At 39.0% G+C, this 17,136-nt stretch overlaps 1 protein-coding gene across 2 annotated transcripts in view; it reads left to right on the forward strand.

Annotated features, from left to right (window-relative positions):
- Positions 1–2,340: 2,340 nt before the first annotated feature.
- The window catches only part of stk24b (serine/threonine kinase 24b (STE20 homolog, yeast)), a 52,706-nt gene continuing 37,910 nt past the window's right edge, over positions 2,341–17,136 (forward strand). The window contains exon 1 of one of the 2 annotated variants that reach the window (XM_034177011.1): positions 2,341–3,056. In XM_034177011.1, the coding sequence (XP_034032902.1) occupies positions 3,015–3,056 (42 nt within the window). In that variant the 5' untranslated portion in view covers positions 2,341–3,014. The remainder of the gene's footprint in view (positions 3,057–17,136) is intronic. The other variant, XM_034177019.1, reaches the window with a different exon arrangement.

The following is a 17,136-nucleotide window of genomic DNA, read 5'->3' on the forward strand; positions in this document are numbered from 1 at the left end:
GAATATGAACACTTTACTGTTGTGAAAGAGCACAACAAAAACACAGAGGATTACAGAATTTGAGCAAACAGTCAATTCACAAAGGTGATGTGTGGGCAGGCTCGAGGATAGAAGACGTCTGTCCTGAGAAGAACCGGAACCACACGATTTCCTCCGCCATCGAACCTGGAGAATACTGGAGCCGCCAAGTTCCGAGTCCCCAGGTGGCCACCGTCTCCGAGTGTCGGATCTGGTACTGCTGGGGAGGAGCAAAAACAATCAGATGCGAGTGCGTGCACACCCAGTAACAGCAATGGTGGGAAGTCAACCTCCACCTCTAATACACACTCGTGCAGCTCCTGTCTAACCACTTATCTGGTTGGGGTGTGAAGCGAAGCCGTCGCTGATCACACCAAACCCCAATCTCTCAGATAAGGAACACCACAGGAAAGCGGCTGCAAAAAGAGTTCAGACTAAGACACAGTTTAGTGTTAAGGCTGAGACTATTACCTTCACAGGTAGATGATATCTCGGCAACGAGGTGGAGATGACGTCCGGTTTTTATGGAGTGGAATGATGAAGTGTAGATGGATGACAGCTGTCATGAGATAATGAGTGACAGCTGTCACCCCCGGCTGTGTCCGTGGCAGCAGCGCCCTCTCGTGCCTGAAGCCCGCACTTCAGGCAGGGCGCCCTCTGGTGGTGGGCCAGCAGTACCTCCTCTTCTGGCGGCCCACACAACACTAACACACGTTTGAGGACAAGGAAGTTAACATATTAGCCAGAGAGAAGAAATGGTTTGAGAGAGGGGTCAAGGAGGCATTCTTTGTGAAACGTTTGAAACCCAGCCTTAACCGGGGAGGGGGTCTGAGATACGCTTTGTCCCCTGTTTACAATGGGGTACTCAGGTCAAAGGAGTTTCAGTCTTTTGTTCATGGTAATGAGTCATTCACGTCATCAGGAGAGTCATCAAGGGAGCCATCAAGAAAGGCATCCATACCATCATTAGGAGGGACAGCTGTCCTGTCATTAGGTGTGCTAACTAGAGCACAATAGTTGCTAATTAGAGCTATTGTTTAGTCACTAGCCTATAGCAGTCTGCCTCTCAGTAGGAGGGGTCTGGTTAGGTTTAAAACTCCAGCTTTTGTTGGCTTCTGTTCATTTGTCTCTACAAGAGTCAGACAGAAGTCAGACTTCCAGAGCAAGAATTTTAGCTGAGGAAGCTTCTGCGATTTGAAGCGAAACGTCCTCGCGTCAAGCAACCCAGTCCAGTCGAAGATTCAAGCTTCTCTACTATTCATCAGTGAAATCACCTGCTGGAGTTGGTGGTTACAAAGAAAACCTGCACCTTCTTGGCCCTTTCTGGAATCAGTTTGACACCTATGTCCTACATCCTACATCCTAAATCACTCACTCACCCACTCATCTAATTTTTTGCTGTACAGGAAACAGCATTAATTAGCACTGACTCATACACTCTCTGAATGTCACTTCTTGATATTTATGCATTTACATAATTGCAACCAATTTCTATATTGCTTGAAAAATACAATTTGGCAATTAATGCAAGAAACTATCAAACTAGTAAGAGAACAACAACATCGTCTGGATTTATACTCTCCGTTACTAGCCGTCAAACTATATTACTATTTCTACACATGAAGAGGATCAACACGGTTATAAAGCGTCTTATTCCCCATATGGGTATCTAATGACTTACTGATCCCTTTAGTGCTGGAATCCCAGCACTAATGTCACCTTATCACATCTAAATTCCACTTCACATATTGTAAATAAGATGCTCCTATCTTTTTTTTTCCAATTTCAATCATGTTTATATATGCATATGTCCTTTTATATATATATATATATATATATATATATATATATATATATATATATATATATATATATATATATATATATATATATATATTCTTATTTTATTGTACTGTTACAAGTATTATTATTATTATTGTTTATCCTTGCACATGCTGTTTGATGAACATTTTCCTCTACTTGCACCCATCTTGTGTGTTTTTTAAGAGCTGACGTAACATGTGAATTTTTCCTCTGTGAGATCAATAAAGTCTTATCTTATCTTATCTTATATTTCAGTTCAGCTCATCAGAGTAACAGCTGCGAGTCTCCTTTTGTCCAGCAGATGCCACTATCGGACATTTTGCTAAAAACAAGCCTGCTTTTTTTACCCTATGGCAGTTAATAAAATCCTCTCTGTTTCTTATGTATTATTATTTTTCCCCATCATATTCTTTTTGTGACTTCACGAACTTCATCGACCGCGCGCCGCGCGAGCGTCAACTGTCAGGACCATTTGATCCGGATCCGCCCATCCTGACGTCACAAGCACCGACAAGATGGCCGGGAGTCCGGGAGGAAAGTGAGAGAGAGGAAACAAAACAGTGGCGGTTTGTCTTTGCTGCAGATGTCAGACTTTTAGGAGCACCGGTGTCGAAACTGGTGCAAAGGCAACGGCTGGGTTTTCGGTTTATTTCCGTCTTTTTTCGGTGGGTGACATTTGCGCTATGCAGTCAAAACTGTATCTGTTTGTTAGGTTGTCTGCGTCGGCTAGTTAGCTAGGCAGCTAAACATGTTAGCTAGCTGACAACACATTGTTAACGAGAGAAAAACGCTTTCAGAAAGTGACAGCGAGTTTATTAATAATTATTTAGTTGTTTTGGTGTTACTCGTGTCTTAGAAGTAAAATCGTTGGCGTTCCTATTTGGTAAAGGTGATTTGTCGCACTTGTTTGCGATCTCACATCGCCTGGTTCTTGTTTTTGAGTTAGCATTAGCAAAGGTCTTTTAGCTTGCTTAGCTGTTTTGGTTTACTTGGATTGTTCCGACGCAGTGGAGGACGCTTTTCTTTTTTGGTTTTAAATAACCCCTCTGTACTTAAGTACAACAAATTTTTGTTAAGCCTGGGCAAGCCGTGGAGACAGTTTTGTAAACATTAGCACAAACGGACTAAACATAAGGACATCTCAACATCATCCATTCAGCATCTTCATCATCATGGCACACTCTCCTGTTCAGGGGAACCTGCCCGGGATGCAGGTAAGCAGCTGGTTTTGTCACAGCGAGAACAAAATATACACCGTTCGGAGTACCTGCTGGTTTTGGGTATGTTGCGACTTGGAACACTTCTTGGAGAAAGAGAAAAGAAAGAAAGGTGGTGGTGGGGGGAGAGAGAGACCTTAAGCGCCAAGACAGAAATGGTAAATTCTGCAAAGATCGTGCTGATCTCGAGTGTAAAGTTGCACAATGCTGTAAAAAACAGTGACATCCTGGGGAAGTTGCATCTTTGTTTGTTTATTGAAATTGTAATGCACCTTGTAAATTGTCATCCCATTTAAGACAAGAACGTATTTTGGGGGGCATCACAGGCACTAGGGGTGTAACGATGCACAAAAATCTTGTTTCGATACGTACCTTAGTTTTGAGGTCACAGTGCAGTTAATTTTTGGTACAGTATGGGAACAAAATGCAAAACCTAAATTTGCTTGTTTAAACCAACAAGTTATTGTAACATTATACAAACAGGAAAATAAAATAACTGCAAAGTGCTGCCTGCTAATAAGTTAAATAAAATGTTCTCAAATTAACAACAAATATGACAATTGATGCTGTCAGATCATTTCCTGAAAGGCAGTGGCTACGGGTATGGACCCGTATCTACAGAGACCGTTCTAAAGATACGGAGGGTGTCTTACCGACCATTCAGAATGCGCAAATATGTCAGTACCCGTACCATATGCGGCTAAAGGTCCTGTGTCATACAATTCTTTCCGCCTCGTTTAGAAAACAGCACTTTGAACTTGAGGTGGATGGACGATGAAAGAAGCAAAACACCTTCGCAATTTACGTCAATATTTTGATGAATTTCTTCACTTACATTTGACGAATTTCTTAAATTACAGCAGCTTCATTTAACAAATGTAGTCAAATGATTATCAGCACGACGGTGAGCTTACAGGCTGACAGTTGCCAGTTACGGCTTCTGAAACAAGGGAGAAAAAAGAAACGGCACAGTTCAGCTGAAGCATTAGTGGATGTAAAATATTCTGTGTCTGTTAAGAGCTTCACCTCTTGTTCCACGTGTGTATTTCCCACCGGTGTCACGTACGTCCACTCAGTGAACCTCGGTCCGTACCTTTAGCAGTCCCGCAGAAGATACGGATTTCCTTCCCCGTAGCGCTCCTCATGTGATGTGAATTCACACCCACACAGTGTAAATATGAGGTCTGTCCATATAAAGTATTGTACCTATTTATTTTTATTTTTTTTAAACTATATGGATTTGATTCATATGTTTTCACGTCAGACAAGCTTGAACCCTTGTGCGCATGCGTGAGTTTTTTCACGCCTGTTGGTGACGTCATTCGCCTGTGAGCACGCCTTGTGGAAGGAGTGGTCTCGCCCCGCGCGGTTTTCCATGAAAAAATCTCTTGTTAAAAGTGAAATCTGCCGGAAAATGGCTGATGTCCAGCTCTTGTGATAACCACAGAAAGAGCACACGACGGTCTCGTATCCACAGAGCCATCAGCTCAGAAATGGTCCGATGGCTTGTGCCGTGTCGTCGCAGCTCGGAGCGCGGCGCGCTGAGCATCCTTAAAGGGGTCCATAAAGCTGTACTAATAGACCTTATTCTCTGTGAAGCCCGTAAAATTTTCACCGAAAGCCAGATAGATTTTTCGAATAGTTTCCAGGTGCCAGTCTCTGACAGCTTCTGAAAAAATTCTGATGGAAAAAAAACCCAAATCATTCCGCCATTTCCAGACAATGAAAATCCGACGACAGGGCGGGACCACTCCTTCCACAAGGCGTGCTCACAGGCGAATGACGTCACCGACAGGCGTGGAAAAACTCACGCATGCGCACAAGGGTTCAAGCTTGTCTGACGTGAGAACATATGAATCAAATCCATATAGTTTTAAAAAATTAAAATAAAAGGTACGATACTTTATGGACAGAACTCGTATAAGGTCTTACCTGAGCGTTTTAGTGAAGATAAGTCGCACTGCAGCTAGGAATGGGTATTGAGAACCGGTTCCTTTCGGGTATCGTTAAGAAATGATTCGATCCACCGACATCAATAAGCTTTGTGCTTAACGATTCTGTTATCGGTCCTTCAGAGTGGCCGTTGTTTTGGCAGGTGTTTGTCAGGAAAATGATCATTTCTCTACATTGATTACAGACCCTGCAGTGGGTCCTTAATCAACTTTTCTGCAGCGTGGCTTTGCTTTGAACCTTGAACCAATCGAAGCAGTGGTTCGCTGATTGAAGCAATGCTTCGATTAATTGCTTCATTTATTTCTTTCTTTCGCTTAATTTTACCCCGCTAAAACCCTAAAGAGCATACGTCTGTGAGTATTATTTACCTTTTCTATGTTAAACCAACCTGTTATGGTCTTCTGAAACAGTTCATAGATGTATTTTATAACTTAAAAAACGGGAACGATGCTAACACGTTAGCATGTCTATGGCATTTTTAATGTTAAAAGTTATCAATTAGCAATTGCAGCTGTCATCACGTTCAAGTGCATCTGTTTTCAAATTGTAATATTCCTTAAATTTATTTTTGCTTATATATTAATAATCTAATGATTATTATATACAATTTTAGAGAAAGAGACAAAAAGAACCTGAATAGAAACACAACAGAAAATATAAAAGCAGCTAACAATGAACATGCATACATACATACATACATACAGAAATAAACAAGTGTTTCCTGTGAACACCTAGTGACTCTTACACCTCTATTTCATCCCTGTTTTATTTAAGTTTAATGACAGTTTGTTTCAGTCAAACTGTATTTTCAGTGTGTTAATTTCTTCAGTGATTTCTTCCAGAACTATCTGTCAAACTAGAAAACTGCTGCATCCTTGTAAGAGCAGAATATTACTGGAATGAATTTGAATAAGGACAGTCGTTTTTTTCTCACTAAATGGATGCTGCACTCACTCCAGTTTATCGTCTGGAATAGTCCCATATTGCATTTCAGAGGTTCTAGAATTCAAACATTTTCATGCGGGTGGTGTTAGGGGGTAATTTTGGGTTTCAGCTTTTTTTGTTTTTCACCACTTTCATCCCTGAATATGTCAATCGTGAGTCACTTTTGTGCGGATTAAAGTTACTAACTGGGACTCCTGTCTTGTTGCAAGAAAGAAACGAGAATCGTCCTCCGTTCTTTTCACACAGCTCCAAACACTGCGCGGCTCTCTGACAAGTCAAATTAGAACAATAGAATCCAGTCGGAATTAATAACTTCAAAGTTAAACATCGTTTTGTTTATTTTTATTTATGTCCAGAGATCAAGGATACAGTGACCAATTTCATATTTATTTACTTTAAGACTCAATGAAATACATAGAAAACCTGTAAAGCCTACTTTTAGTACAAAATTCACAAGGTATCGATAAGGAATCGGATCGATAAGCAGAATCGATAATGGCATCGATATCGATAAAATCTTATCAATACCCATCCCTAACTGCAGCACTTTGCCCTAGTAACGCATGAACCATCTTTAAATATTGAAGGTTCCATGGACTTCTTTTATGAACTCTGATCTTTCGTTCTTTCCATAGATTTTATATTGGATTTAAGTCAGGTGATTGGCTGGGCCATTCTAGCAGCTTTATTTTCATTCTCTGAAACCAGTTGAGAGTTTCCTTGGCTGTATGTTTGGGATCACGAGCTTGCTGAATTGTCCACCCTTGTTTCATTTTCATCATCCTAGTAGATTGTTTTTTATCATGAATGTCTCATGTTTCCATTCATCCTTCCTTCAATTATATGAAGTTTGTTGAAAAACAAGCCCATACCACAATGTTCCCACCTCCAAACTTCACTGTTGGTATGGTGATTTTGGGGTGATGTGCGGTGTCATTTATGGGGTGTATTTTGGCATCCAAAGAGTTCAGTTCTGGTCTTATCTAACCAGACCATATTCTCCCAGTGTTTCACAGACTTGTCTAAATCTTGTGTAGCAAATTTTAAACAAGCTTCAACATGCTTTTTCTTCAGTAATGGAGTCTTTTGTGAGCATACATACAGGCCATGGCAGTTGAGTGCATTACTTTGAAACAATTGTACCTGCTAATTTCAGGTCTTTCTGAAGTTTGTCCTTGGCTCTTGGACAATGCTCCTGATCATTCTTGTCACTCCTCTGTCAGAAATCTTGCGAGAAACACCTGGTCATGGTCAAAATTAGGCAGGTGCATAAATTTGGGCACCCCAACAGAAAAAAAAAAATACATCAGTATTTAGTAGATCCTCCTTTTGCAGAAATAATAGCCTCTAAATGCTTCCTATAGCTTCCAGTGAGAGTCTGGATTCTGGTTGAAGGTATTTTGGACCATTCTTCTTTACAAAACATCTCCAGTTCAGTCAGGTTTGTTGGTTTCCGAGCATGGACAGCCCGCTTAAAATCACACCACAGATTTTCAATAATATTCAGGTCTGGGGACTGAGATGGCGATTCCAAAACATTGTACTTGTTCCTCTGCATGAATGCCTTAGTAGATTTTGAGCAGTGTTTAGGGTCGTTGTCTTGTTGAAAGATCCAGCCCCTGTGCAACTTCAACTTTGTCACTGATTCATGAACATTGTTCTCAAGAATCTGCTGATATTGACTGGAATCCATGTGACCCTCAACTTTAACAAGATTCCCAGTACCTGCACTGGCCACACAACCCCACAGCATGATGGAACCACCTCCAAATTTTACTGTAGGTCGCAAGTGTTTTCTTGGAATGTTGTGTTCTTTTTCTGCCATGTGTACCGCCCCTTGTTATGTCCAAATAACTGAATTTTAGTTTCATCAGTCCACAGCACCTTATTCAAAAACGAAGCTGACTTGTCCAAATATGCTTTAGCATACCTCAAGCGACTCTGTTTGTGACGTGTATGCAGAAAAGCTTCCTCTGCATTACAGCATCATACAGCATGTCCTTGTGCAATGTGCGCTGTATAGTTGAACGATGCACAGAGACACTATCTGCAGCAAGATCAAGTTGTAGGTCTTTGGAGCAGGTCTGTGGGTTGACTATTACCTTTCTCACCATCCTTTGCTTCAGCTTATCTGAGATTTTTCTTGGCCTGCCACTTCGGGCCTTAACTAATACTGTGACTGTGGTCTTCCATTTCCTCACTATGTTCCTCACAGTGGAAACTGACAGCTGAAATCACTGAGATAGCTTTTTGCATCCTTCCCCTAAACCATGATGTTGAGCAGTCTTTGTTTTCAGGTCATTTGAAAATTGTTTAGAGGCTTCCATGTTGCCACTCTTTAGTAGAGATGCAAAGAGTTGAAACATTTGCAAATGGCCACATTTATTTATTTGTGTGTGTGTGTGTGTGTGTGTGTGTGTGTGTGTGTGTGTGTGTGTGTGTGTGTGTGTGTGTGTGTGTGTGTGTGTGTGTGTGTGTGTGTATATATGTATATGTGTGTATATATGTATATATGTATATATATATGTATATATGTATATATATATATATATATGTATATATATATATATATGTGTGTATATATATATATATATATATGTGTGTATATATATATATATATATATGTGTGTATATATATATATATATATGTGTATATATATATATATATATATGTGTGTGTATATATATATATATATATATATATATAGCTTCGTCCTTTGCATCCCTCGTGCTGTTGTGGTGTTGAGCTGCTTGTTTTGGCACTGAGTTGCTTCCACGCAGCTTCATCATGATGACACATGACACAAATGGGAGCAGCCCCGGTGTGAAAGGGGCTTTACGGGCCCAGAGAGGAAGAGTCTGACACATCAGAGGAGGAGTTTTAAGGTTGATATAAGACTAACTTTTGGTTGTGCAAGTAACTTTTTTTTTTTTTGTTACTAGCACCAGTGCAAGTAGATTAAAAATGTATTTCGACCCCTGCTCTGAAAGATTTGGGTTATTTGGACTATTAGGGTTTGGGTCACCACCGTAATATATATATATATATATATATATATATATATATATATATATATATATATATATATATATACAAATAATGAATGTTTATGAGTTCAGTTGTACAAATATTTAACAAAGTGAAAGCTGGAACATACCATTCAATGTGGCTTTGATGAATGGTATGTTCTAGCGCTGCAGCTGTTGAATATTTTTGGTTCAAGTATTCTATCGATTATTTTATCGATTAATCGAGTAATTGGATGAAAAAGTGCTTTTGTATTTTTAAACAATATCAGTAGTGGCAGGGCTCTCCCTAAGCAATGGCACAATGTCGCTGTGCCATCATGCAGATTTTTAAGTTTAGGATGTTCCCTCTCTCTGTTTTCCCAGGTAATTATTTATCTTTTCACATTATTGTTTTGGAGCTTTGCCAACCATAAGCCCAGGCACTCTGTGAAATCTTCAGTCTGCGGACAGGACATTCTTTTTTTTATTATTATTATTATTATTGCACATTTCCACAACAGCTACACTGATAAATTAACTCTACGGCCTGTTGATTAAAAACGTTTATCAAATCTGAAAAGCATTTTTAATAGTTAAACATAATTAATTTAAAGTGCGCTTCCTTTCGCTTCATCTGTGGAGGTGGAGAGCAGCCAGTGGAGCAAACCACGTTTTTAAAAAAAAAAATATATATATACATAAACACACTGCTTCACTTTAAACGCATAATAAGTCCGTGTCAGACGATCAGCACAGACCCTTGCTCTTAAGAGGCTTTATTTTACTCAGCATGTGGCTTTGTAAACTTGTAGCATCACCTGCTACATTGATTAGCGCTTACATTAGTTATGGGCATGCTCTACGGTAGGGCTGTCATGATTAGGAATTTCTGGAGACGATTAATTGTCAGACAAATAATTGCGATTGACGAATATATTGTCTTTTTTTTTTTCCCCCTTCTTTATATTCTACTATTGTACAACCCCTGGCAAAAATTATGGAATCACCGGCCTCGGAGGATGTTCCTTCAGTTGTTTAATTTTGTAGAAAAAAAGCAGATCACAGACATGACACAAAACTAAAGTCATTTCAAATGGCAACTTTCTGGTTTTAAGAAACACTATAAGAAATCAGGAAAAAAAATTGTGGCAGTCAGTAACGGTTACTTTTTTAGACCAAGCAGAGGGAAAAAATATGGACTCACTCAATTCTGAGGAATAACTTATGGAATCACCCTGTAAAGTTTCATCCCCAAAACTAACACCTGCATCAAATCAGATCTGCTCGTTAGTTTGCATCTAAAAAGGAGTGATCACACCTTGGAGAGCTGTTGCACCAAGTGGACTGACATGAATCATGGCTCCAACACGAGAGATCTCAATTGAAACAAAGGAGAGGATTATCAAACTCTTAAAAGAAGGTAAATCATCACACAATGTTGCAAAAGATGTTGATTGTTCACAGTCAGCTGTGTCTAAACTCTGGACCAAATACAAACAACATGGGAAGGTTCTTAAAGGCAAACATACTGGTAGACCAAGGAAGACATCAAAACGTCAAGACAGAAAACTTAAAGCAATATGTCTCAAAAATCGAAAATGCACAACAAAACAAATGAGGAACGAATGGGAGGAAACTGGAGTCAACGTCTGTGACCGAACTGTAAGAAACTGCCTAAAGGAAATGGGATTTACATACAGAAAAACTAAACGAAAGCCATCATTAACACCTAAACAGAAAAAAACAAGGTTACAATGGGCTAAGGAAAAGCAATTGTGGACTGTGGATGACTGGATGAAAGTCATATTCAGTGATGAATCTCGAATCTGCAATGGGCAAGGTGATGATGCTGGAACTTTTGTTTGGTGCCGTTCCAATGAGATTTATAAAGATGACTGCCTGAAGAGAACATGTAAATTTCCACAGTCAATGATGATATGGGGCTGCATGTCAGGTAAAGGCACTGGGGAGATGGCTGTCATTACATCATCAATAAATGCACAAGTTTACGTTGATATTTTGGACACTTTTCTTATCCCATCAATTGAAAGGATGTTTGGGGATGATGAAATCATTTTTCAAGATGATAATGCATCTTGCCATAGAGCAAAAACTGTGAAAACATTCCTTGCAAAAAGACACATAGGGTCAATGTCATGGCCTGCAAATAGTCCGGATCTTAATCCAATTGAAAATCTTTGGTGGAAGTTGAAGAAAATGGTCCATGACAAGGCTCCAACCTGCAAAGCTGATCTGGCAACAGCAATCAGAGAAAGTTAGAGCCAGACTGATGAAGAGTACTGTTTGTCACTCATTAAGTCCATGCCTCAGAGACTGCAAGCTGTTATAAAAGCCAGAGGTGGTGCAACAAAATACTAGTGATGTGTTGGAGCGTTCTTTTGTTTTTCATGATTCCATAATTTTTTCCTCAGAATTGAGTGATTCCATATTTTTTCCCTCTGCTTGGTCTAAAAAAGTAACCGTTACTGACTGCCACAATTTTTTTTCCTGATTTCTTATAGTGTTTCTTAAAGCCAGAAAGTTGCCATTTGAAATTACTTTAATTTTGTCATGTCTGTGATCTGCTTTTTTTTCTACAAACTTAAACAACTGAATGAACATCCTCCGAGGCCGGTGATTCCATAATTTTTGCAAGGGGTTGTAGTATAATTACACAACTCTGGAAGAACATCTGGCTTCTGTGAGTGGAGAAACTGGGAATGTGCACCATTTTTATTTTTATCTTCATTTCATACAGTCCCAACTTTTTCTGATTTGTGGTTGTTTCTGTTGCATTTCTGAAATTGCTTCTCCTCATCAGTCACGTTTTGTGCTTAAACACTACATTAAGCTCAAGATTGAACAAATAAATACTTTTGGAAAATAACAGCTGTTAAAGTTCAGAGTTCTCAGCTGCTTTTTGTGATCTGTGCTTTTGAACATCACCATGTCAGGGTTCTTTTTTTTTTTTTTGTGGCTCTCATTTTTAAATATGTTTTTAAAGATATTTGACCGTTTATTTCATCTCATGATCTCATAAATTCAGCATACAACGCGCACATGGTGTGAACAGGACGGTAACGGCAGAATCACACCTTTAGAGAAAGTTCAGAGAGAAGTAAAAGCTTCACGTTTTGGTTTTGTTAACATGTTCACTCGGGTTAAAATTGTCTCTCTGCTCCGCACTCGCTGCGCACTGATGGTTCTCAGACTGTAACCTTTCGCGCCTGCATTCAGGAATCTCCCTCACGCACCCCCTCCCAGTCAACAGCCTGCAGACTGTTGACTCCGCGCGCGCGCACACACATACACACACACCGACAGCTCCGCATTTTAGACGGCTTTTGAGAAGACGGCCGCTGTTTTAATCGGCCGTCCAAACGGCAGGACGGATCGCCTTAAGACGAGAGCGAGGCTGCAGCCACAATGACGTTAGATTCTGAGTCGTTTTATGCTAATTGTGGATAAAATAAATAATTCACGGTAATCGAATATGAAAAATAATCGCGATTGACGAATATTGTAATAACTGTGACAGCCCTACTCTACGGTGTTCTTATCGGTTTTTTGTGGGAGCGTTACAGTGCCACCTACAGGCCTGGCAAATGTACTACAGCTTCAAGCAAAGTTTCGAAGCAAAGAATTTGCCTCAAACATTTTTTGTAATCGAATTATTCGAATTACTCAATTAATCGTTTCACCCCTACTATGTTCCAGCTTTCACCTCATGAAATATTCATTCCATTGAAAGAATGTAAAAACATTCATTTGTTTTATATAACGGCTAAAATAGATCCTTGTCATTTGATATTTTAATAATTTATAAACAACAGAAAAGGGACTTGCATTTTGGTGTTCCACTGCTGCTAAAGTCCAAATCGTGATGTGTAGTCCGGTGATGCCGTGCACTGTCTTCAGACTTTCTTTAAAAAAAAGACGTTGTGTAGTTCCTCAGTCCAGCCAAAAATCACGTTAGCTTTTCATCTGAATAGTTCTTCATGCATCCGGACGGTTTACAGCGGAGTGGATTTTTGTGTGTGTGTGTTACAAGAATTAGCTACGTCAGTTAGCTCAATCAAATCATCATCTCAGTAGAGTCATTGTCCCCTGCATGCACACACACAACCGGTTCGGTGCTTGTGCGCACATGTACTACCAAAAAATGACTGTGTACATCCTCAGTGCAATGAAAAAACTCACATCAGAAATGAGTCCAGCTTTTCATTCTAACAGCCTCCAGCAGTGGATTTGTTTTGTGTGTGCATGCGTGCATGTGCGAGTCTATGTGCGTGCGCGCAGAGTGCAGTGGTACCAAACGTATGGAACCAAACTGCACTCTAAATGCAATGCACCACAAATGGGATGAATAATCCATGTCATGTGACATACAAAGCACCAATCAAATGACAAGGATCCACTCAGCCGTTATATAAAGTAAATTAACTTCAGGTGGAGAAGGGAAAGTGATAACACCATGTAGGGCAGACGCCCTTCAGGAGTAGATTTTGGCTGCCCTGCAGTAAAGTGTAGCTGTTCCAGTTTTCCCCAATGTGTTGTCTATGCTGCACATTAAATGATGCTGATTGGCTGCATTTATAGCTGGAGTTTGGTAACTTAATTTGAACAACAAAGTAAAGAAACAAATGAAGAAACAGACTGTCAGCAGATACGAAAATCAAGTAATTGCTTTTATTTATGTTATGACCGTGGGAGAGAGAACATACTAATGATACAGTGAAGTCAACAACTAACATTATGCACTTTGTCATTATCCCACTTGTCAACAGGACAAATGGACAGCACTTTCACTTCTCCTGTACAAAATGAGACATGTCCCACATCAGTAATGAAAATTTATTTCAGAAAACCCTACTCAACACACAGTATCAATTTCTTCAGTGTGTTTAATTTTATTTATGTACAATATTCAATATGCAGATATTTTCGCATTTAATTTAGCCAGTAATCATGCTGATATTGGCAAAATCTTGGGGGGGGGGGGGGGGGTGTATCTTTAATTACATTGAAGCAAACCAAGTTGTTCCTGTACTAAAATTGACCTACAAAACTCTGTGAAAATGGCAGTCTGGTGGCCAAGCCGTTAATTGGCTTGTTTCCAGAGCAGAAGGTTCCCGCTTCAAGACCACCCCTGCCCATACTCACTGTAATGTGGAGTTGCATCAGGAAGGTTTCCGGCATAAAACGTGCCATATCAACAGGCAGGTCAAAGATGAATTTGCTGTGGTTATCCCGAGAAGGAAACAAGTGAGATGCCCAAGGGACATACATACTTAACAAAACCTTATAAAAATTAGAGCCCGGCCGATATAAGTCCTTTTTAAAGTACTCACTATTGGCCGAAATTTTGCCGATAGAACGCCGATAATTTCTCATAAACAGAACAGTTACTGAAATAATGTTTGTCTGCAATGTAAAATGTCCTTGCACCGTTTGTCCAGTAGATGGAGCTCTGACTCCATTCAACTGAGAGCTGCATACACCCCTGCTTAAGTGTGTTCATTACCAGCCCTCGTAGTTTGCCGTCACACTGCACTTATCGGCTGACAAAAACATGCAAGTTAGTTTATAAGGATGTTGTTTGTAATAACTTTGCGATTACATTCACCCCACATTTCTTCAGTTTGATTAACTCAGTTTATGTAGTAATGTGTCAAATGTGCTTCATTGCATCGGTCACGCTTTTTATTAAGCCCACATTGTGTAGACCTTATTTCTAGTATGAAAAACTTTCGTTTACTGCTAAGAGGTTGAAACATTCAGATTCACTGGTCGTCCGGAAGGATTCTGGGAATTACTGCCGTTCGCCATTAACCCTCTGGGGCTGACACCGTCGTATACGATGGCTGGGACCAAGCTTTACTAAATTGTAAATACCTTTTTAATGATATGACATAGAAACTTCCTTTTTTTTTTTTTTTTTGCTGAAAAGTTAAATCCTCACACTTTCGATCCACTGTCGGCCATCTTGGTACTCCTCATAGAAGATGTGTGATGTGCACAATGTGAGTGTCCAATCGGAATTGGTTCTCCGTCACATGGTTTTCCAAAATCCAATCATAGGGCAGATTTACCTCGTGATATGGCAAAGATCGTTTTCAGGAGTGATATCTTACTAGTTGGCCTGTTTGAATAGCCCCCTAATTGCTCCAATTGCATTTTTGCATTTTTTGAACTTGAAAATTCTTCTCTGTTATAAAGTTAATTAATATGGGGACAAAGTTTCAGCTTGTAGCTCATCCCTTTTTTGTTAAGGGTCCAAAAAAGAACATTTTATTCATAAAAAAATAATAATAATAATAATATCGGCTGATTTATCGGCTATCTGCAAATCAGCCGATTTATCTATTATCGGCTTTTTTTTTTTTTTTCTCATCCAAATTTCGGCATCGGCCTCAAAAAAATCCATATCGGTCCAGCTATAATAAAAATAGCCATTACCTATATAATGATAAATTAAATATTTTTCCCTTTTACTTAAATTTAATGCATTTTTATTTTCCCAGCTTTCCTAGATTCTATAAAAATGTATGTAAAATGATAGTTAAATATGTATCATTATATAAAGGTTTTTGTCCATAACATCAATTTAACATTTTTATTGTAATTATAACTGTAATTGTAATTGTAACATTTCTCAACTTCCAAGTGTCATAGCTGTATCGAAGGTGCATGTGATCATTGTTTAGGAAAAATCTGTAAAATAACTGTCTCTGTTTTAATAAATACATAAATATGCAACATGTTTAATATTAAATAAGATGGTAAATTTAAGAACCATATGCTCTCTCTCTGTTGCAATCAGCTCTCTGTTGGACAAAATATTACATGTAATTCTTAAATTGTTGCCATCTTCTTAAGCTAAACTTAAGCTGTTTTCTTTTTTAAACAGCAGGTGTAGATTTTCCTGTCCAAAAATTTGAACACCTGATTTTCACAGTGATGTCTGCATTTCTAGCATCACCTTACATGTTGCGAGCCCTTGTGAAATATAACTACTTTTTGGAAATTTGAACCATTAAATCCCCCATTAACCACTGTTTCCAGTCCTTTGCTCAAGCTCTCAACCATGGTGTAAAATTATTAAACATTCTGCATCAAAACATTTCCCATGATGCATCTGCGGTTCCCAGAGAATAATGCCACAGCTCCTCACTTGTGTGATGTGTATGCTGTTTTTTGTTTTTGTTTTTTTTGTTGTTGTTGACTTGTTTAAAATATACAACAGTAATAAAGAATTTGACCCCTTTTTACTAAAAAAAAAAAAAAAAAGTGCACTTGTCTGATATGGTCAACATAACAGCTTTTCTACTTGTCCCGGACAGTTGGACAAGCGTTATTGTCGAACCCTGATGATTTATAAAACATACAAACAGGAAGCTGATAACATCAAGGATTCCAATTCATACTTTTTCTTTACAGTTAAAACGTTCACTACAGATTGCTTTTTCATAATTAGTTGGAACAGCGATATAATTATTTATAGAATCGTATCGTGAACTTTATGTATCATAACGCCCCTAATGTACAAGAGCACCTCCCTAGTATTTTGCAACTGTCCACAATGACTGGTCTAAATGGCACAAACATGCAGTAGCATGAAAGGTGCACACTGTGGGTAGGAAGGAGATGCACAGATCTGATCTTAATCTGTCAAATTGAAATTGTGCACTTGTCCAATCATAAAAACATGCTATCAGTGAGGCTGATTATTAAAAAGTTTCCTTTAAACATAAATCAAATTTCTAAGAGAATTAGTCTTTACTTCGGTTTTTGAATAAATACATCATTTTATGTCAAATACCATCATTATTTTTTTTGAGCCAAATGTCATGTCCAGTCATCAGGAGTCACAACCAAAATATATTGAATTTATAATGAGATGAAGCAGAACAAAAGCAACAAGTCATTGTATTTATGAGAACCAGTGGAAGTGCATCTTAAATAATCCACATAAAAATAGTTTATTTTTCAACCTTTACCCAAAAGTGATCGCAGTTGTGGTTGGTAATGCACATCTTGAGAGACAGTCATGCTGACAGACCTTCTGTCCCATTTTAGTTCTTCACAGAAACATCATGACTCAAAGGCAGTAGCACTAGCTAGTGCCCGTAATCAAAGACACATGAGCCCCGTTCATGCTCCTGTTATC

Source organism: Thalassophryne amazonica, chromosome 1, assembly GCF_902500255.1.
Source record: "Thalassophryne amazonica chromosome 1, fThaAma1.1, whole genome shotgun sequence".
Lineage (NCBI taxonomy): Eukaryota > Metazoa > Chordata > Actinopteri > Batrachoidiformes > Batrachoididae > Thalassophryne > Thalassophryne amazonica.